At 40.1% G+C, this 22,336-nt stretch overlaps 2 protein-coding genes across 11 annotated transcripts in view; one reads left to right on the top strand and one right to left on the bottom strand.

Moving 5' to 3' along the window:
• The window catches only part of TRIM55 (tripartite motif containing 55), a 46,866-nt gene extending 28,587 nt beyond the window's left edge, over positions 1-18,279 (top strand). For 2 of the 9 annotated variants that reach the window (XM_079102320.1, XM_079102313.1), the window contains exons 10-11: positions 137-224; positions 17,324-18,279. In XM_079102320.1, the coding sequence (XP_078958446.1) occupies positions 137-224; positions 17,324-17,429 (194 nt within the window). In that variant the 3' untranslated portion in view covers positions 17,430-18,279. Of the gene's footprint in view, positions 1-136; positions 225-4,247; positions 4,792-4,840; positions 4,884-5,807; positions 5,828-17,323 lie in introns of those variants that run through there. The other 7 variants (XM_079102314.1, XM_079102318.1, XM_079102315.1 and 4 more) reach the window with 4 other exon arrangements.
• Positions 18,280-18,292: 13 nt separating this feature from the next.
• On the bottom strand, positions 18,293-21,639 carry CRH (corticotropin releasing hormone). 2 transcript variants are annotated; one of them, XM_079105970.1, is made up of 2 exons: positions 21,015-21,639; positions 18,293-20,227 (listed from the first exon to the last, which is right to left on the bottom strand). In XM_079105970.1, the coding sequence occupies exon 2, from the start codon at positions 20,211-20,213 to the stop codon at positions 19,623-19,625; it is 591 nt and encodes a 196-aa protein (XP_078962096.1). In that variant the 5' UTR covers positions 20,214-20,227; positions 21,015-21,639; the 3' UTR covers positions 18,293-19,622. The 2 variants fall into 2 exon arrangements, with proteins under 2 accessions (XP_078962096.1, XP_078962095.1); XM_079105969.1 differs by lacking the exon at positions 21,015-21,639 and adding an exon at positions 20,678-20,815.
• Between the last annotated feature and the right edge of the window lie 697 nt (positions 21,640-22,336).

Raw genomic sequence — 22,336 nt, forward strand, 5'->3', positions numbered from 1 at the left:
AGCTATTTACTGAACCTAGTAATACAATTACCCCGTGTGATAGGTATATGATCCAAAATGAAAAGTCCACCTAAACAATGCTGGAGGGGGAAAAAATGTGATAAATCAGTGAAGCTTTCTTCTTGTTTTCTCACAGGAGTTAGCAATCTGCCTAGCACTTTTGGCTTTTCTTATCCTTCACTACATCTGGAGTCAGATTCAGTGCTTGATTTTTGCTTTAATGGGTAGGAAATATTTTCTTTTCCCTTGACTAACATCTCATGTAGTTTCTTCCATAATATTCCTCTTCTGTAGGCCCAGAGATGAATTGATTCCCAACCTTGAGGCTCAGTCATCTAAAATGAATCCTGTTCATAGGTAGCACTCAAGGCCTCAAGCTCCCTTCGACGCAATCACCTCGAGGCACTTTCCTGAGGAGAATTGCTGCGTTATCTATTCCTGCATGGTGGGAAACCTTAACTCAGAACAGTGACTCTGTGGGCAATTATTCAGTAATCCAGCAGGAGAGACCCCTCCAGGATGGGGAGGCCAGTTGCACAAGGTGTCCATGGTGCCATGAGGACTCAACTGCTCTCACGACAGAGGGAGGAACAGCAAAAGTCAGGAATGTGCAGGATTGACATAGATTAAGGAGCAGTATTCTTGCCCACTTAGAGATGCCCAGGAGGTAGACAGGGATGCTGTCAGGGACACTATCCTAGGCAGTTCCCACATGGGTGAGCAGATGGACTGGGTGACTTACAGGTTCTCTTTGAACCCTCAACCTCTACAGAGTTTGTGGGAGAGGAGATTTCTAACAATGGGGGATAGCGGGGGAGTGCAGCCAGATGAGATCTGAAGGAATAAAGAACTGGAGATCAATGTGCACTTCCCAGCCATGAGGAATCAGAACCAGAAACAAGCTATAATGCCATCCAATAGTCCCAGCCTATTATTTGGAGTCATGTTTCTCATAATCAAGACTTTTCCTGATTCCTGTTATGAGGTTTGCTTTGGCACTGACATTTTACTCCTTGAATGGTCTTTTGAAGGCTACCAGTTTAATTAATAATATTCAATGATCCAAATCCCGTGAGCTTTTGAGTAAATGACTCTGCTAGTTCAAAACCTCACTCCCCGTGCCCTTAACTCAGAAGCAGTTCAGGGTCCCTAGTGCTGAAAGGTGTCAGCTATTTCTGGCTCACTGACTTTTCCCTGGGTTGGCACTGGCTCTCCTGGAAGCTCCCACCACAGGCTTCCTTTCTGCCTTATGAGACCTCTGCTTAGCAGTAGCCATGGACCTCCATGGGTCCCTGCTGTGTCTGTAACTGAGTGTGAGCAGGACCCACTCTACTATCTGATAGGTAGCATGAAAACCGTGCACCCTCAAATGGTCTGAGTGTCCCTATAGTCTGCTCAGCTTCCCAACTCCTCCTCCTCCAATTATTTGTGGTAAAGAGCAGTGGAAGTATTGGTCATGGACTCTAGGGGTGCAAATGGTGAGAGAGAAAACAACATGTTTATTAGAAGCAGGACCTAATTGTGGATCTGAATAATTGTCTGAAGAGTTCTGTTTATATTCTGAGAATATGGGTTTGGAGCTTTGTCACCATATCCATATATATATATATTCTTGTAATATTCTCTGAGGCTGCAGGGGGAGTGTCATGCTTCATGGCTGCCATCCACTGAGCCCATGTCATGTACGCTGATATTCATTCATATGCCTGTGTGGTGAGGAGAGTGTGAGACAAATAGGGTGGGGCTGGGCACAGTGGATTGACCTTTAGTATTGCCAAGCACCTTACTTATATAGTTCTCAGTGTTTGAGAAAGGGACTTTCACAAAGAAAAGCAAACCTGTTCAGGAGGGAATACCACTCTTTGATCCCTGAAATGGCATATGGACAGGTCAATAGCAACAAATTCCTGGCCTTTGAATTTTTTGTAAGCCCAATTCACCTTCACCACTTCAGAATCCAACTTACCAGATGAATATTTGTTTAACACAAGGTTACTTTGTTGTTGGAATTTCACACTGCATCATTAGTGTTATCATGAAAATTTAGGATGTGGTTGGAGAGTCTCCTTGATCCACTGCGGTCTTACTCATCTTAACTAGGTGATCCCATATCTGGAGGTGATGCTGCCTTGGGCCCCCTTGCTGATCTGCAAGCTCACTTCAGTCCTCACCAGCCAATAGCAAATGTTCTATTTCCAGCTGTATTCTTCATATGTACTGACACAGCAACACCTGCCCTTCACCCAAGCACACAGGCAGATTATGTAGAAACTGGCCAAGCGAAAACCAGATGTCAGGTTCCTCCACCAGTGGTGGACAGGGCTTCTCCTTTGTGTTAAATCAGATGAATATTGTTGCCTTCCCTATTCTCTAAGGGAAAAAAAAAAAAAAAAAGATCTTAACAGTGTTTGCACTTAGCCTTGTGATAAATTTGAATCTCATAACAGGTGCTGATTTTCATCCAGCCTTTTACAGGATGAACTTTGAGCCCCAATCCTGCCAGAAAACTGTGTAAAGGCCCCATGTACAAACTAGCCTTTAGATGCAGAATTGCTCCCATGTTTTCATCCTGGGCCGTAAGTGCTGTATGCTCAATTGGTAGAAATAACCGATTTTTTTTCAAAGGTCAATTTTTAAATTTGTTTTGAAAAGTTACACTATGCCCTAGTCAACCTCAGAAAAGAAGGGAATAACAAGGTGGGAGAAGGAAATTGTGACAGGTTGACTGCTGTCTTAGACTGTTTTGTTTTGGGTTGTTTTTTGTTTTGTTTCGTTTTGATATCACTAAGTGGCAGAGACTAGGTGATTTTAAAAGAATGAAAGTTTACTTACAGTTCTGGAAGCTGGGGAATCCAAGAGCACCAGGTGAAGGCCTCACACGCATCCTAATGTGGTGTAGGGTATTGCCTGGCCAAAGCAAGTATGCAAACTTGTGTTTCCCTTTCTTTTCTTACAAAGTCACTCATGCCATTGTGGAGGCTCCCACAACCTCGGCTAATCCCAATTAATCTCCCAAAAGTTCTGCCTCCAAATACTATTAACATATAAATTGGGGATTAAATTTTAAACACATGAGGGACACAGTCAAATCATAACAACTACCCTTGGAAGCAATCTCTGTGAGACCTGACTTCTTGGAGATGCCTTGTTGTATGACCATTCTCTGATCCAGTCTGCTTCCAACTGTTGCCCTTCCTTCCTCTTTGGACAACATTTAACTGCCTGTTATACCTACGTGTGAAGGCAGAGCCTGCCCTCCATCCCTACCCGCTCCCCGCAGACAGTTGAGCATTTTATTGGGAATATGTGTGGCAGTTACATTTTTACAGGGATGGAAGCAGTAGCAGTGAGCACCCCCCATCCTGGTTCTCTTTTCTCTCTTCCCAGTGTGGCTTAGTGGCCTCCTGTGGGAGAATCTGTCCAAATTTAATGGGAGTTGTGCAGGCAATGGGGTTTCCAGAGAAATATCTCCATCTTTGGTGGATCAATTCAGCAGCTGCTGAGACTGATACATGAGCTAGGCACAGCAGATGCCTCAAGGTCAGCGGAAGCCCCACTTGATGGGTTGCACGTGCACACACACACACACCACACACACACACACACACACACACACACACACACCAATGAAAGCCAAGTGCTTTGGAGATGGAGACCTTGGCATTGACATCTCTCCAATCTCTACCTCTTTAAAGAATCATGCTTTGTGTATTTCATCTGAGCATGAAGTCATGGTGGTAAGACTCTGAAAACCATCTTGTCACAGTTGTTTGCTGTTTCAAGAATGGAATATTCACTATTCACATCCTGTTCTTCAACCCTGAACATAGACACAGGAGTCTGGTAGATATTCTTCCAAGGTTTAGAGCAGTGGAAAGATCAATGCAATTAGGAGAATGAGCCTCAGTTCTCATCTATTTTGACTCTGGGCACTTAATTTCTTTGAGTCTCAGTTTTCTCACCGCAAAAATGAAAGGACTACTCAGTGAGTAGATTCATCTATTGATAAAACCTTGAACAATGAAGAATCTAGTACTAAGAACTTTATAATCTGCTTCAGGGGAGGGTTATAGACTCAGGCCTCACACCATCATTCTGAATAACAATAATAGATTCTTCATGAAATAAAGAATGCATTATATCTCTCAAAATAAATTTCCTTTCAAGATGGTCTTACATAAACCCTTTCTTACCATGCTGATTTCCATTTAGCTTGATGGGTACACTGCTGCTCTCATAACCTTTAGATTCCATAAACTTTATAAAACCCATGATGACACCATCCTCAAGCCATCACCTAAAGGTCCTTGTAGAGCAAAGATGAGGTGGACATGTTAGACGCAGTCACAATTATTGGACGGATGAAGAAATGAAAGATGCATGATTTAAAAGTCAACTTTTTAAATTTTTCCCCATTTTTGTCAGTTTTTCTATTTTACTCATTTCTTCTCTTTATTTCTCATTATTTCTTTCTTATGTTTAGTTTGCAAATCATACAGTACGTGGACTGTTGTGACTGCTTTTTTTCCACCTGGAATAATGTTTTCAAGGTTCATTCATTTTATTGCATATATCATTATTCAGATGTTTTTTATTCATGAGTAGTATTCCACTACATGCATATACCACAATTTATTTATCTAGTCATTGTTTGATGGATGTTTGTGTTCTTAGCAGCTTTGGCTATTATAAATACAGCTGCTATGAACAGTCATATATGGAATATACATTTTCATTTCTCTTACTACTAAGGAATGGAATTGCTGGATTACATGGTAAATGTATAACTTCATTAGACACATGTTTTTCACAGTGTCTATTCAATTTTGTGTTTCTCCAGCAATGTAAGAGAGTCCTAACTCCTCTACACCCTAGCCAGCAAGGTATTGTGTCAATCTTTTACATTTTTGCCATTCTAATGAATATATATGATATGTCCTTATGGCTTTCATTTGCATTTTCCTGCCTATTAATGATGTTTATCATCTTATCATATGTTTATTAGTCATTTTTATATTTTCATTGGTGAAATATCTGTTCATATATTTTAACCACCTTTTATTGGGTTGTCTTAGAAGTTCTTTTTGTAAAACTCCCTTATCACATAGATGTTTTACGAATATTTTCTCCTAGTCTGTGACTTCCTTTTTCATTTCCTAACAACGAAGATTGAAGAGCAAATATTTTTTAGCTTAACAGTTCAATTTATTAGTTTTTCCCTTATAGTTTGTGCTTTTTTGTTGTTCTATTTAAGAAATCTTTCCTTAACTCAAAATCATAAAGTTTACTTATGTGTCTTCTTCTAGGACTTTTAGTTTTAGCTCTTAAATTTGATCTAAGATCATTTTGTTAATTTTTGCATATGTGTGAGGTAAGAATCAAGGTTCGTTATTATTATTATTTTTTTTTATAGATATCCATGTGTACCACTAACAAGTTTTTCTTTTCTTTGTCCTTTCCCTTTGGAAATTTAATTGACCTATATGTATGAGCCTATATCAGAACTGTTTTGTGCCACTGACCTCTGGCTCTCTACCAATATATATGTCTTGATTATTATAGCTTTAAGGAAGTCACCGAATAAGAAGAATAAGGTAATAACAGTCCTCCAACCTTGATCAGTCTTCAAAGTTGTTTTGACTCTTTTTTAGTTTTATTGAACTTTTAAAAGAATCAGTTTTGGGATTTATTGAGGTTTTTCCCCTCGTTTTCTGACCAATTTTTCTATTTTACTCATTTTTGTTTTATTATTTTCCTCCTCATGTTTAGTTTGCATCTAATTTTCTCTTCTCTTTCCGGTTTTTTAGGATGAACTTTTGGATTATTGATTTGAGACTTTTTTCCTAAAATAAGTGTTTTAATACTATAAATTTTCTTGTCACCATTGCTTGAGCTGCATCCCATAAGTGTTGATATGTTGTAGTTTTATTTTCATTTAATACAAAATATTTTCTACTTGACCTTGTAGTTTCTACTTTGACTGATTTTGTTGTTGTTTTTACATTAGTAGTATTTAAATTCTAGATATTTGGAGATTTTCCAGATATTTTTCTGGTTTAATTCTGTTGTGGCCAGAGAACATGTTTTATGTTTCCAGTCTTCTTACGTTTATTAAGATGTTTTTATGGTCCAGAATATGATCTACCTTGATAGATGTTTCACATGCACTTGAAAACATAAGTACTTCCCGTTGTTGGATAGAGAGTTCTACAAATGTCAGTCAAGTCAGTTGGTTGATGGTGCTGTCCTATTCTATCATATACATACTATTTTCTCTTTTATCAATTGCTGAGAGATGAATTTTGAGATCTCTGATCATAATTGTGATTTTTTAATTTTAATTTTCCTTGCAGATATATCAGGTTTTGCTTCATGTATTTTGAAAACTCTGTTTAGGTACATTTATATTTAGCATTGCCCTATTTTTTGAAGAATTGATCCCAAGATAAGTGCTTTTTAAAAACAAAACATATTATCTATTCGTATCTATTCGTATTATCTAAACATATTCTTTTCTTGTGTCTTCACACTTGAAGGCGTGGGTGTTGGCTTCTAAGGTAGCTGTGGGGGAGGTCCTGGAGGAGAATGGTGCTGACCATCTTTAAGGCATTATTCCAAATGGCAGGCCACAGGGAAGGTTTCATGGCCCAAATCCAACAGGCTTGTCTTACCTTTTTTCCTCAGCCATACACAGGGCCATGCACAGCCATGGCCAAGGTGGTTGAGATACTTTTAAGTGATCAATCTGAATTTTTCAATCTGGTGATCACTCATCACAGTTCTATGGAACCCTGTTTTTAGCTTTGATGTCAACAGCTCCATGAGCTAATATTTCTGTACATTCTCACAACATACCTGTGCCCCGATTCATTCCTTGTCCTATTCAGCGTTTCCATAGAACTACACAGGACACGCAACCCTGGTCCAGTGACTTCCAGCACCAGGCTTTTCCTGTTGACTGAGAAGGTCTGATGGCTTGTCCTCTTGGCTAAGAAAATCTGACCCAAATGCCCACAAAAAGATGCAGATAGCCTTTCGCCTGTCTCCAGTATCCCCAGTTCCATCTGGCATATCATTACCTCGGGGACAGACCTGAGGAACAATGTGAATCCCCCATACCTTAGGGTCCTGAACCCTTTCATAGCAGAAGGAATTGTGGAGGTCAAGGCCAGTGGCTTATTATAGACAGAAGAGGTAGGGAAAGTGCCATCAAGAAAAAACAGTTCATGGTTATCTTAGTTCTCACCTGGGCTCTATAAATGTCCTCTGAGGTTAGAAAGATGTTCCTAAAGGAAAATTTAAAAGCATTTTGTTTTTTTAAAACGGATGGAAAAAAGAGTGGAAGAGAGGAAAAGAAAGGAAATGGGAAGGAAAAACAGTCAGACCTCTGGTTTAAATGGTCAAACGATGGGCGGAAACGGGGTGGGTAGCAAAGATTCTTTTTCCTTCTCAAAGCCCAGATTTAATTCCTGTGTGTACCCAGGCCTGAACCTTCATCAGATTTTTTTCACCCAAGATTCAATCCTCTTGAAAATATTCCTACTTTCCTAAACTGGAATGTACAGTGGGCCAAATGTTCAAGGAGAAGCATTCTGTGTGGAGCTCTGCATCTCCACCAGGGGTGACATGAAAAAGACAAAAACATTTTCATGCAAATGACAAAAGCATATACATTCTGATTTCAAGCACAAATATCCCTTCCAGCTGCCGCCAGAGATTGAGAGGTGAGAGATGCTGGAGGCTAGAGGGCTGGGAAGCTTCTTTTCCGTGTGAGATTAATTTCACAGGGTATCACAGAGCATTTAAAAAAAAATAAAACAGGAGACCAAGAACATGATTTCCCAGGGGTGTGACTGTAGGTCCTCAATTCTTTGAAATGATGTACTTAATTTTCCAAAGCAAACTGAAATGAATGAAAATTTAACTTATGTTCTCTGAATCTAATTGAGGGATTCAGGGTGTCAAATTATTTCCTAACAGAAATCTCCTACCAAGAGGGGTTGCTTGGTGTTTTACAAATTAGCTCACAAATCACTGTGCTATGCCAGGCACCCTGGCTGTGCTGGAATGTCAACTTGATAGAAACAAAGAGAAAACAGACTTGTGCTCAGGACTAGCCTATATCTAATGCATAACATTGTCAGGACTTAATCTTGGAAACTATAAGAAGTTATAATAGTGATGCAGGCATTTTTACACAGAAAAATTACTTGTAGGAAGGAGTAAGTTTTTCTTAACAAGTAAGTTTTTTTTTTTTTTTTTTTTTTTTGGAGAAATTGGAACCCTCTTTATTACTGTCGAAAACAGAAAATGGAAAACAAACTGCCAGGCCTTGAAAATAAAATAACCTAGCAATATATTCCTAGATACATTTGATTGATTGATTGATTGATTAATTGGTCTGGGGATTGAACTCGGAGGCACTCTACCACTCAGTAACATCCCCAACCATTTTATTATAATTATTTTGAAATTTTTGGGACAGGCTCTCACTAAGTTGCAGAGACTGGCCTTGAACGTGCAATTCTTCTGCCCCAGCTTCTTGAATTTCTGGAATTACAGGCAGATGCCACCACTCCTGGCCTCTTAGGTACATTCTTTTTTGTTGTTGTGTTTTATTTGTTTTAATTAGTTATACACAACAGTAGAATGCATTTTGACACATTATACACAACTTCTTCCACTGGCTGAACATGGTACAGGGTCACACCTGTAGTGTAATCATACGTGTATATAGAGTAATGTCCTTCCCATCCCCACATCCCCTCCCCTCCCCTCACCTGCCTCTGTACAATCCAAAGTTCCTTCATTCTCCCCCTGTCCTCTGTTATGGATTAGCATCCACTTACCAGAGAAAACATTTGGCTCTTGTTTTTTGGGGTTTGGCTTATTTCGCTTAGTATGATATTCTCTAGTTCCATCCATTTACCAATAAATGCCATAATTGCATTCTTATTTAAGGCTGAGTAATATTTCATTGTGTATATATACCACATTTTCTATATCCATTCATCTGGGGAAAGGCATTCAGGTTGGTTGCATAGTTTAGCTATTGTGAATTGAGCTACTATAAACATTGATGTGACTGCATCACTGTAGTTTGCTGATTTTAAGTCCTTTAAACAAGTAAGTTTTAATGAGATCATTACATAAACAGTATTAATGCTTTTGCTTTTGAGTGTTACAACTGCAATTTTACTTTTCTGGACTCCCCCCCCCCCCGCTCCCCCCCCCCCCCCCCCCCGCTGAGAAAGTGACATCCTAATAATTGTCATTTTGGTGGTTTTACAGAAAGAAAAAAAAAGTAAACTTTTGGACTACATTTCTCAGGATCAAATAGCATTCTGAGTAAATGTCATTTTAATAGGAAGCTAAAATTGCTATATCCATTTTAAAGAGGGAAATATCATGTAAATTTTGTGTAGCAGTATAATGAATTCATTTCCCCTGGCAACCTGTGCCTACAGCTGTACAATTCTGTGAAAACAGGCACTGGGTAGAGCTCTCTGGGGGAGTTGTTATGACATAGCTAGTTGAATTTTGCTTCCTGTGTTTTAAATTGTTTATTATTTTCATTTAACCTCAGACCCTTGTTAGTGTTGTGCATCCTGTGGGGTTTTTCAGTCTTCACTCGTGTATTCAGTGATTTCCATGAAATGCCCTTTCCCCCACACTGCAGCCTATGAAGTGAGGAGTTAATCTGCCAGGTGTCAGTGCATATAAAATGCTGCTGGCACAACAGTGGCTGTGGCCGAAGTGTGTACTTTGCTTTATCACACACGAAGCCTCAGATGGTCTCTCATTTAAACCTCATGTCAACTCTGTACTGTAGGAACTGTAAGCTTCCCATTTTATAGTGGAGAAAAATGAGGATCCTAGAGGAAGCATGACTTGCTGAGGATCACAGAGTTGTAGAGAGCATGCTGCCTTCTGAGCCTTTTTCTCCACCACAGAATATGGTGTGCAGTGTTAGGGAGGCTGAGCCGGCATCTAAGAAAAGTAAGTGGATCCCCACTTCACTGTGGTTGATGCGACTGAAACAAAAACCAGTGTGACCTAGGACTCCTCTGCTTTGACTTACCGTGAATGACAGATTGGCAATGCCTCACAGAGAACAGGTAGGGCATTTCTAGACGTCTATTGCTTTCCAGGATGTGGTTGTCTATTACAAACGAGGCTGATCCAATCCTTCAGCTGCATCCCAAACTAAGTCTGTCTGACTTCCAGTGGTGGGTCAGTCCCATCCCCTGAGTCTCATAGGTTCAGCAACAGCAGCTGCCTCCTTTCCCTTTGGCTATGTGGTCATCATTAATACCTCTCAGCACTTCATCCTTAGAGATGCTTTGAGGAAGTTCCTCAAACTTCCTGGGTTTGAGTTTCCTGTTCTATAAATTGGACATGATGATAACTTGATATTATGGTTCCTAAGAACCTGTTTGGCCTCTTTGCCTAAAACAAAGTAAAGAAGTCCCTGTCTGTGAAGGATTAGGGATCTAATTCTTTGTGATTCAGTTCTCCTTTCAGAAAGAGTGACAACACACATGGAATCTGTGCAGGACACATAGTTGTCAGATCCATATCTAAGGAGGCTGACCGTTAAGTTGAGTATTTTGTGCTCCTGAGTGAGTCAAGTGTATAAGTACCTAGGACTCTTGGTCAACCTCACCTAAAAATGTAACATTTCCTCGAAGTTTCATCCATACTCTAGCACATGTTGAAATTTCCTTCCTTTTAAAGACTGAGAAATATTCTATAACCTGCTCCCCACACTGACCCCATATTTCCTAGATACCATGTTTGAAACAAACTAAACAGAATACATCCCACCATCCTCCTCTAGGTTGAGAAAGCATAAGTGAGGGAGTTTAATTTCTTCTTGTTTGATGGACCCGAGGAAATTATTCTGGCTTCTGGTCTTTCCTTAGCAGGAAGGAAGTAACTAATGGCAATAAAAGCCCCAGATCAACTCCCTTCATCCATCCCCTTATGTAGGAGGGCATGGCCATAAATCCTTCCAAGGAAAAATGCTTTTTTAGGGAGTGTTTTACTTCCATAGATGCTTTGGGGAACTCCCATTTTCTTCTTCCTTAGTTTATGGAGACTGTGCTACATTTTCTCAGCTCTGTGCTTCTTTTCCAACATATATTGCTGGCTCTACACCAGGCAGAAATGTCTGCATTCCTGTGAAAGAAATGTCCATGATGCCAGAATTGTGTAACAGAGTTTCTAAGGCTTAGGTCTTTGGTTGGCAGCCACAGACCATGCCTTAGTTGCTTCCCACTGCTGGTGACTGGCCTAGGATCTCGATGGTATGCTCCTTTCCAGCCAGGAATCCATAATGCTTAAGTTATCCAAGGGCCAGAGGTCCAAGAATGTAAAGTGAGGGGAACCAGCCAAAACTTGGGTTGGTTCTTTCTGAATAAATATTCTAAACATGATCTCAGGATTCCTACTCACACTACTCTGGCTGATTCTCTGACCCAACCTAGCAGGTGCAGGTTGGACTTTGGATGGTGGCCCACTCAGCAGCCTCAAGTCTGGCCTTATCCTTCCTATCCACATTCCTTTAGGGAAAATTGATTTTGTTTTAGCTGGGCAAAGGTTCTTTTGAGTTGGCCTAGAGAGAGTGGCATTTAACCCTCAGTGGTAACCAGACTCTGTCAGGTTGAATTTCTCATTAGCATCCACTACAGCACTCAGGAGATTGAGGGAGGCTAGACATGAACTTCCTCATGACTTGAGTATCCCCTCAATGTCCTGCCATCATTCATCTGTCAGGATAAGGCATGGACACATCTGGCAGGGTTATACATTAAGCCATCATCATCCATTACTGTCTTAGTTTCAATTCATTTTATCAAATTGATTGCTATCAGCTAGATAAGCCTAAGTGAATAGAACACAGCAAAGGCAGATTCTAATAGGTCAGTGTCATGGTGGTGTAGAGAATGGCCACATGGGGAAGGGGGGATGCTGGCAGGCAGTGGAGGCCCTGAGAAACTTAGAGGCAGCTGGAGGGCACTGGTTACTGATGAAAATGGGCTCAATCTTCTACTTCGGGTCAAGTTTTAAAAGAAAAGACCGCTTCCAAGTGTAACTATAGAGTGAATGTTCTGTCAGTGGATCATGTCAGGCAAGACACATTTAGGGTAAAGGGCCCACTGGCATTGACTCTCAAGATGACGCAAAGATACACTCACCAATCTGCACCTAGTTAGGTCCCCTATGCCAAGTGCCCAAGTGAACTGTGAAGGCAATTCCATGCTTTTATTGTCAAGAATCTTGCCATGAAGTTTACTTTGTTTTGTTTGTTTGTTTTGCTGTTTTTAATCACATTGAACCTTAAAAACTAAGTCAAAAACCCTACTGAGCATTTTTCTTTCTCTTCTTTGACACATTCCTACTAAGAAATAGTCTTCTGATAAAAGCTAGAGGTTGAATCTAGGGAGTTGCTCAGTGGTAGAGTGTGTACTTAGCATATACAAGGCCCTGGAACTCCTCAACACAAAAAGAAAAGAAAGGGAAAAGAAACAGGAAGGAAGGAAGGAAGGAAGAAGGAAGGAAGGAAGGAAGGAAGGGAGGAAGGAAGGAAGGGAGGAAGGAAGGAAGAACAAGCAAAAAGAGGCACAAATTTGTGTATTCATAGAGACCAACTTCTGCTTTGTCCAAATTCAGCTTTAAAAAGCCATAAATCCAGCTTTTAATGTGAATAAAGCAGCATTTTCCATCTGTTCCAACTCTCAGACCCAATTCAGATCCATAAAAGACTAGACAAAAGGAGTGATACATTTTTCTTAGGGGAAAAATTATTTTTTTAGATGAGGTTGACCAAGAGTCCTGAGTATTCATTAAGTTGACTCACTCAGAAACACAAAATATTTTATTTTCCTTTGAATTTTTAATTGTTACTATCAAATGTGCTCTGAGAGGAAAAACTGAATATCAAAAAAGTTTTAGCTGTAAAATCAACTTTTAATATGAAGTTGCCTGATTCTTTAAAAGATTTAATTGTAGTAAAGAAAAAATACTACATTAAATTTATTATCTTAACCATTTCTAAGTGCAAAGTTCAGTAGTGTTAACTATATTCACATTGTATAACCGATCCCTAGAATTTTTCATCTTGCAAAACTGAAACTCTCTGTCCAAGAAACAAGACTTAACCATTTCCCACTCCCCTCGCCCCCTAGCAACCACTCTGGATAACTCACTTAAGTGGAATCATACAATATTTGTCCTTTTGTGTCTGGCTTGTTTCACTTACCAGAAGGTCCTCAAGGCCCATCCATGTTTTACACGTTGGAATTTCCTTCCTTTTAAAGCCTGAGAAATATTGCATTGTATGTACATAGCACATCTTATTTACCCACTTATCCATGGATGGACACTTGGATTGCTTCTGCCTCTTCACTATTGTAAATAATGTTGCTATAAAAATGGGTGTGCAAGATATCTACAAACTCCTCCTTTTGATTCTTTTGAGTGTATATACAGAAATAAAATTGTTGGATCACATGGCATTGCTGTTTAATATTTTGAGGACCATCCATGCCATATTCCATGATGTCTACACTATTTTACATCCCCATCGACAGTGTATAGGATTCTTATGTCTCTACACACTCCCTTCTGGTTTTTTAATATTTGCAACTAATTGGTATGTTTTTCAAAATATTGTCCAGGTCAAGCAAACATTGTCCATAACCTGGAACTGCCCTACACACAAAGTCTAATGTCCACCAGCCTCTGGTAGAACATATGCTCCTTAATCCCTAACAAGAAATGATTCTAAATGACATAACTCATCAAGATGACACCTGCATGTCACAGGGCTCTGATGGAGGCACCTCACCTCACCTTGCTTTTCTGTGGAGTAAATCAATACCCAAGTACCATAATCTGGTATTAATTTTTTCCTTTCAAAGTATGTTTGACAGTAACCGTAAAAAAAAAAAAATCAAAGGAAAATAAAATATTTTGTGGTCTAGTGTATGAATACCCAGGACTCTTGGTCAACCTCACCTAAAAATGTAACTTTTCCTCTAAGGAAAATATATCACTCCTTTTGTCTGGTCTTCTGTGGATCTGAATTGGATCTGAGAATTGGGACAGAGGAAAATACTGCCTCCTTATTCCATTTCATTTTATGACTAAAAGTCATGTTTGTCAGATTATTCTATAGTCCTACAGAGATAGAACACAGTGTTAAGTGATGGTTGTATGTTTGTTTGTTTGTCACCTGAGGAAAATGCATAAAATTTAGAAATAATGACTCTAGCAATCCTTCATTCACCTTTTTATACATATCAGTCTAAACTGGAACGCAGGCAAGCTCCAAGGCAGGTAGAGGAGATCAGGGCTTTGTTCATGGCACATCAGCCTTCCCAGAAAATAGCATTTCCAGTAAGGGAAGAGAGCCAGCTTTGGGGAAACTATTTGAAGGAGTGCTATGAAATTGTTTGGGGAAAGCTGTAGGAAGAATTTCTGCATTGATTCGATGGGTGGTGGTTCCAGAAAGGAGGTTTCTAAATTTTAACTCATTCTTCCTTCATGAGATAGTCATATAGAAAGTTGGGCCCCTTGGAGATATGCTAAACAGTATCATGGATGACCATGATTACAACAGGTCAAAGGGATTACATCATATAAATTCTGTCATTTATGGAAAGATGAGGATGCAGATGCAGTTGTCTTTCCTTATTGGGGGTTATTGCTGTTGTATATATGTCATCATAAACAGTCTTCAAGTGGTTTTTCATGGGAGAGGAGCTTCTTCACTATAGTAAGAAAGAAGAGAGGTAGGAAGGGAGGGAAGAAGGAAGGAAGGATCTAGTATAAGTGAAGGATATGCAAAGTGCTGCGTGTGTATTATTTAGTCCTTACAACAACTCTGTGAAATTCACTCTCATTTCTATTTTTACAGAATTAAAAAGCCAAAGCTCAGAGAGGTTAAGAAATATGTCCAAGTCATACTAAGTAGTAGTTGATCTGGAATTCAAAACAAGCCTACCTTTTGGAAAGAAATTTCTTGCTGAGGTGGTTAGTGGGTCCTCAGTTTACATAAACAAGACTAAGGAGATGGTATAATCACCTATAGGTACACCAGATAATTTTCGCTCTTGGCCTTCGCTCTGGCACTGACCTCTCTGAGAAGTCCCTATTGCTTGGAAGACATTTTTAATAATTTTCTGGAAATATGGGTGAGTCAGAGCAGCAAAAACCAAATGATTTAATCCCAAATTTTGAGCACTATGGGGGTAACAACAGCTAACACAGTTTAAGCAGAATATTTTAATCTCTAGTACAGAAAAGAAAGTGCAAACATATACAAATCCCAAAAGCAGTTCCAAATGGCTTATTAGCCAAAGATCATTTCCCAAATATTATATCTTTCTGCAAAAAAAAAAAAAAATGTCTTGTCCTACTAATTTCACTTTTAGACGTTTCAACATAGCTGTCAGGAAGTTTAGAGTAGAAACTGCCTTCGAAGAAAAGAGGCTACAAAAATGAAGTCTGATGGTCTGTTTGTCCAGGCAGAATTCACTATTGACTCATACTGAACAGTTACAAACAGACTTTTACACACCAATAATAGCCCCAGATCAGTTGGACTGTTTTGATTATTTTTGTTGTTTGTTTCAGGATTAGCAATGGTAAGGTGAGCATGGTGGGGAAAAGGAGAGTTTGACATGTACAAATTCAGGATAGGTTTGTTACAGCTGTTTCAAGGGCATTGAGATTTCTTAGCCCATTCCCAACAGAATCTGCTGCCATTCTTTTATTAAAGACTCAATCTCACTTGAAGTCTCAGCTGTTTCCTTATAGAAAACTCTCTGGTTCAGTTTTATTCTACAGTGGATGATGTGATTTCATAGACATTCTTAACTTCCTATCAGGAAGCAATCTAACAGCACAAAAGGATAATCCTGAAGCCATGGGACTTAGGACAAGTTCATTGATTTTTGAAACATCACTCTCAAAACATGTTCAGGGTAAAATTTGGTAAGGTGCAGGCCAAGCATTCACTTTTTTCCCTCAAAACTACCTCGAATGGCAATAAAACAATGTGCTTACTCAGAAAAGTTCTGCTTTGCCTGTGCCAGGCATTCATATAGCAGCCTCACAAAGTTACCCAGAGCTTCTGAGCTAAGTGCATGTGCTACTTCATGGCTTTGAAATTAGTGGCATTCCAGTCTGTGGGGTAGTTTTACCATTGAAGCATCAGAATATATTTGCTCATTGTCCATCGTTCTCCTAGGAATAATCATGTTTGTCATGGTAACTTTAAATGGAAAATGTTTGAGTTAATAAAATCAAATTTCTTTTCAGCAAGATTTTTTTTGTGATTGTCCCTCATTCCATTATTACTTCTAAAACTTTCAAATGACATAAATAAACTCAAATTAAGTTGATCAGATTATTCAAAATTATAACCTATCAATTAGGCATTTATAAAAGGTAATTATCTCTTTAGACGTATTAATATTAGATTTGATTTTATAGAAATGTTGTGATTAGATTTTATTGCCTAGAGAAAAACAAGTCCTTTCATTATTTGCTCAAAACGAAGCCGGCAGTTTTGTAAAATCTATACATCATTTTGGTCAACAATGGACCACATATATGATGGTGGTTCCATGAGATTATATTGCCTAGTGATGGTGTAGCCATCTTAGCTGGAGTGAGTACATGCTATGATGTTCACACAATGATGAAAATGTCTAATCATGCATTTCTCCAAACATACCCTTTTCATTAAGCAGCACATTAATATAATCTCATAGAAACTTCCTACTTTAGCAGTGGAGAGATTATAGTGTGTCTTGCCATGACATTTGGTATAGCAATGTCATTTAAGTAAGAATGTGTGCTGATGTTACTGGGCCAGTCAAGGTTTCTCAGTCCAACCCAACCCAGGGCCTCACATGCTAGGCAAGCACTCTACCACTGAGCTACACCCCTAGCAGGAATTTTTTAAAAAATTCTTTCTACAGATTTTTCTAAACCCAGATACCTATAAGTTTCAATGAGACATTCATATCAGTAAATTATGTACAAGTGTACTTTTTTTTTATTTTAAAGAACAGCCTGGACTCTTCCTTTCACTGCATGCATTACTATTGTCCCTTTTTGGATCATGAGTATGAATTCTTTCATGGCTCTTGATCATATCCAAGATAACCTGAGCTTGCTTTCTGTTCTTAATAATAATTATATGGAATATAATTATTATTATTGTTTCTCCTCAGTAGAAAAATGACTGGACCAACCCCCCCAAAGACTAGCCTCTTCTTCCTCTGATTCACATGTTCTTCTGTTGCAGATTGGATTTGAGGCCTCTCCCCTCCAGGGACAGGCTGCAGCTTCAGGGAGTGGGAGTGGAGCTGATTCTGAGCCAGCTCGCCATGTCTTCTCCTTCTCCTGGTTGAACTCCCTGAATGAATGATTTTCATTCCAACTGCTGCCCCTCTGTCTGCCTGACTGAGATGCACACAGGCAGCAGGGAACCTAGGTGAAATTAACATGATGCAGATGATGAATGGGACCTCTGGACAGGATTTTTAAAGGAAAGAAAAAAAAAAAACTTTAATTCCAGATGACTTACCTAACACATTGAAGAAAAAATACTTTCAGAAAATTGTTGCAGAAAGCACTGGAAATAAAGAAACGTGATCTTATGCAAGTCTTTTATTGTGTGGGAAACATGAGGGGTGTGCAGGTGTGGTACATGTGGGTGCGTCAGTTACAAGCATCAAGTGTTGAAAAAAAGTGGACACTACACTTTCGTCTCTAATAGGCACCAGGTTTTTGTTATTATATCATGGTAGCTCTTATTTCCTTTTCTCTTTAACAATGCAGGTGGTCAGTGAAATTCAGGGTCAATTCAGGAGTGCCTGATATATCAATATACAGACAAATGGTAAATCATTGACCAAAGCTATGAAAATGTTGTGCAAAGTTTTCCTCTTTTCCATAATAAATGTCACTGGATGTATATCCAGAAATGTTCTTTGAATTTGAAGACCCTTTTATAGTCCAGAAGGCTGAAGGCCGAGGACATCTCTTGTGACATTTTTCTAATCTTAGTTTTACATACTCATATACCAGGTACTTTAATTTAAAAAGACTTTCTAACAGAAACTATTTTCTCATACATCAACTGTGGCACCAGACTGGTAAATTATAGAACAACTGCATGTATTAAATATATATGTGTGTGTGTGTGTATATATATATATATATACACACATATATATCAAACTTTATTTGTCCCACCATAATGCTCCCAGTCTTATAATGATTTATTCAGCATCTTGTATCATCTTATTAATCCATTAGTCATGTGTAGTTCAAGGGCCTCAGGGGAAAAAACATTTTCATACTTATAAATTAATTTTGAAGTATTTAATAATTTGATTGAAAAAATGTTAAGCTGTAACTAAACTACTGAAGGCAAATACATTTTAAAGCTAATTAGCCATGCCATTGAGTTTTAGAAGTGAGTAAAGATAGTTCATATTCCTAAGAATCAAAGTGATTAACTTGGAGGATATTTGTGCATAATTAAAGCCAAGTGTTCTTTATAAGAAAAATTTCCCAAGTGTCATTTTATAGCAACTGAATATAGTGTTTTAAATGGAGAGGCCATCATATTTCTTCTATTTGAAGTAGTCATTGGAAAATAGCTTAGAAAAATATTTTATGGTACCAATTGATAAAGTAAGCCTTTGGCATGGAACAACAATGCAGTATTTTGACTGTATGGTTTGACTCAGCTCTTCTCTTTATCCTTTCCTACTCTCCCCAATCACTTCATATCTCTTTATTCATCAAGGAATGCTATTTTCATTGTGATTGATCTTCCATTTGTAAAATAACAAGTCTTGGAGCTAAAAGAGTTTTCAAATTATCTAACTTAATCTCTGATGACTAGTCCGCGGTACAGAGATGAGGTGATCTAGGACCTGTGGAGCCACTGACAAATGTCTGTATTTTTAGTAGAAAACAAATGCAGGAATTTGGGGGGGATTTCTGATTGTTTAGTTTATTGTGCAGAAGACCTTTGAGAGAAAGCTAGAAGAGGAAGAATAAAATCACAATAACCTTTGCAGCTTTTATTAAAAATATAAATATTCAACATTCTCTTACACACACAATTGACCAAGGATTAGAAGGATGTTTTATTACTGAAATGTTTACAAGAAAAAATTGATTCAAAGAGCTTACACATTTCATTTTACCCCCCCACACCCCCCACTCAAGAGAATAACATTCTCTCTGGCTCTAACCACTACGAAAGCAACTGGGTGACTTCCATCTGCTTTTTCAAAATGCTTCCTCCCAGGTCTACATTTTCTTTCAAACACCACTATAAAGACACCTGGACACGGAAACTAAAAGTGGACAATACAAATAACATTGTGTTGTTACTGCACGTGAATACACGTTGTGCATGCTAATTAAGGGATATAGGCTCTGTCCCTGTACATCTATGTTGCAAGCTATATAAAAATAAACAAATGATATCAGAGCAGCACTATGGTACAGAATACCGTATTCTTAATTTTTTTTTTTAACTTTTTTTGTGCTAAATGCAGAATATTTTTGGTCAGACGCACCATTCATTTCCCGATAATCTCCATCAGTTTCCTGTTGCTGTGAGCTTGCTGCGCTAACTGCTCTGCCCTGGCCATTTCCAAGACTTCCCGGAGAAGGTGAAAGGTGAGATCCAGGGAGATGGGAGGCTCCTCGGACCGCCGGTCCCTCTCCAGTGCCTCCTCGTGGCGGGTGAGGGCGTTCTCCCAGCTGCGCTCCGCTGAACCTGCGCGGCTGTCAACCGAGCGCCGAGGCAGCTGCAGCTGCTGCAGCAACACGCGGAAAAAGTTGGTGGCTGCCTGGTCCCGCGAGGGGCGGCTGCCGCTGCCACCAGCAGGGGACAAGGAGTCGGGCAAGAACCGAGCAGCCGGGCTCTTGTTGAGGTTCCCCAGGCGAAGGAAATATTCCTCTCCCATGCGGAACAGAACGGGCCGGGGCTGCGGCTGCTGGGGCTGCTCGGGCTGCGGCGGGGCCTGGAAGAAATCCAGGGACTGGGGGGATTGCGCGGCTTGCGGGGCCCCCGGGACCTGCCCACGACTGAGGAGGGCCCTGCATGGTGGGCAGGGCAGGAGAGCCACCAGCAGGACGCCCGCAGATACGAGCAGCGGCAGCCGCATGTTAGGGACACTCGCTGCGCACAGAGGTGGGCGGAAGGAGAGAAAGAGAGAAAGATAAAGAGTTGGTCAGAATTTAGCCCAACTGAGGGGTGCACTTAGGGGTCTTGCTACCCGACCAGCGGAGAAGTGACAGTGTGCCCTCAGGGGTTCGTCGGGCGCTGTCCGCGGTGCTTAAGATAATGATCTAGGACTTCCGCCGCAGGGGTGATAGCGGGAGCAGGAAACGGGACGTTTGAGAGGCTTCGCACCAAAACTCATTCCTCTCAAGGAAGGAGTGCCCCTGCTCTTAAGACCCTGAAGGAACAATCCCTGATTCCTCTTCCTAACGATCCCCCAAACCTGATTCCCCTGAGCCTAGTGAAGAGTCGTAATTTAAAATTTTCCCCGCTCTGATTATCTTCCGGATATTTCAGCATTTTCTTCCAAATTAAGAACTACCCTCCCCTTCTCCTATCTCTCCATACCTGCCCTTGCTTCCTTTTCTTGGGAGTCGGCATCGATGCGGGCTCAGGGGGTCCTTTATACAGATAGCGATGAGTAGTAACTGGCAGTTTGGGTAAAGGTGAGCAGCCGTCTAAGTTTGTTTTTGCTGTATCACAGCTACTATCGGAATCTTAAGGCACAGTCAGCAACAACAACAAACACACGCACACACACACGCGCGCGCGCGCACACACACACACACACACACACACGTGCACACACGCTCGCCAGTACAGGGGCAGCTGGCTCTGCAGCGCACACCACGGCGGCTCAGGCAGCGCAAAGTTGGTGGCGCGTTTCCGTCTAGGCGCTCCCTACCTTTTCTGGCGCTTCGCAGGTGAGACCGGCGCTGCCTCCTCTAGGCAGAGGGATGTCTCAGGGCTTTTTCTAGCGGTTTTCTTCCCTTCTGCTTTCTATTGCTACTCTCTTTTTTCTTTGTCTCTTTCTCTTCAGTGTACTTGGGCTCCGAGTTTTCTTCACACAAGAGCTTGGAGTGGGATTTTATAGCATCGACCCTCTTCAGAAAGCACGCAGCATTTGCCTAATAAGCTGACGCTCTCTTGACAGCTCGATTGCGTGCTGCCTCTGCTCCTGCATAAATCATAGGGCCCTGCCAAGGAGCGAGGGACAGTTTTGCTATTTCAACACTGAATCTCACATCCAATTATATCAACAGATATTTATCGCCTCCTTGGTGACGTCAATGAGCCCTAAAATGGAAGGGATTCTTATGACTTGTCCATTGACAAAAATTCTTGAATGAAATCTCCCAAGTGTGGAAAACATACTGACCTCTTACTATGGAAGGCCAAATTATGGGTCAGAAAAGCGGCAGAGAATGGGACAGGGGAAAGACGAGAAAGTGGGAAGGAAGGGAGGTCTAACAAATGCAGTCCTGCCAGGAAAGTAACTACCAGTTACAGGAGGTGGCTCTGTATCCTTCCAGTCCTCTCCCTCCTAACTTCTCTGACCAATTGTCTCAGGCAATATCTCTTTGCTAGAGTCAGAGTCCCACCTTCTTTCTACCTGGAGAAGAATGAAGAACAAGTAGAAGACTGCAGATACATCCAGGTTTTAAGTTTCTATCTGCTTTTTCCTCCTAAGAGCAGATAAAGGAACTATGAGTCTGCAGAGACAAGACCAGTAAGTCTCTTGAAACACAGCTTAAGATTTTTTTTTTAATGATGACAAGAGTTACTCCAATGATGGAGGGGCTGCTGGATTGCAGCAAAGATTCTGGGTTCTCAAAGAATCTCAATACCCCTCCTTTGTTTCCTCTTTCACGGTCTAAAATTAACTGTGGACTTTTCTCTACCCAAATTAAAGCAAAAGAGGACCAGTAAGAGGTGCATGAGTTAAACAATCTTCTTTTAGTCTACTAATGCAAACCTAATGAGAGAAGCATCGATTCTAACTTCCTACCCTGTGTTGAAAAACGCTTAAATTACTTAACAACAGAGCTAAAAATCATTTGCATGTTTTCATTGATGAATACTGACTCTATAAAGAGGCAATTTTATTCATTTCACCTCCAAATACTACCAACATTCATGATAGTATATATATTAGTAGCACCCAGGTTGTTATTTTTTATCATCCCTTTTTTCAAATTCAAATGTGCTCCTGTGAGCCTTATAGAT

This window comes from Sciurus vulgaris, assembly GCF_902686455.1.
Source record: "Sciurus vulgaris genome assembly, chromosome: 1".
Taxonomy (NCBI): domain Eukaryota; kingdom Metazoa; phylum Chordata; class Mammalia; order Rodentia; family Sciuridae; genus Sciurus; species Sciurus vulgaris.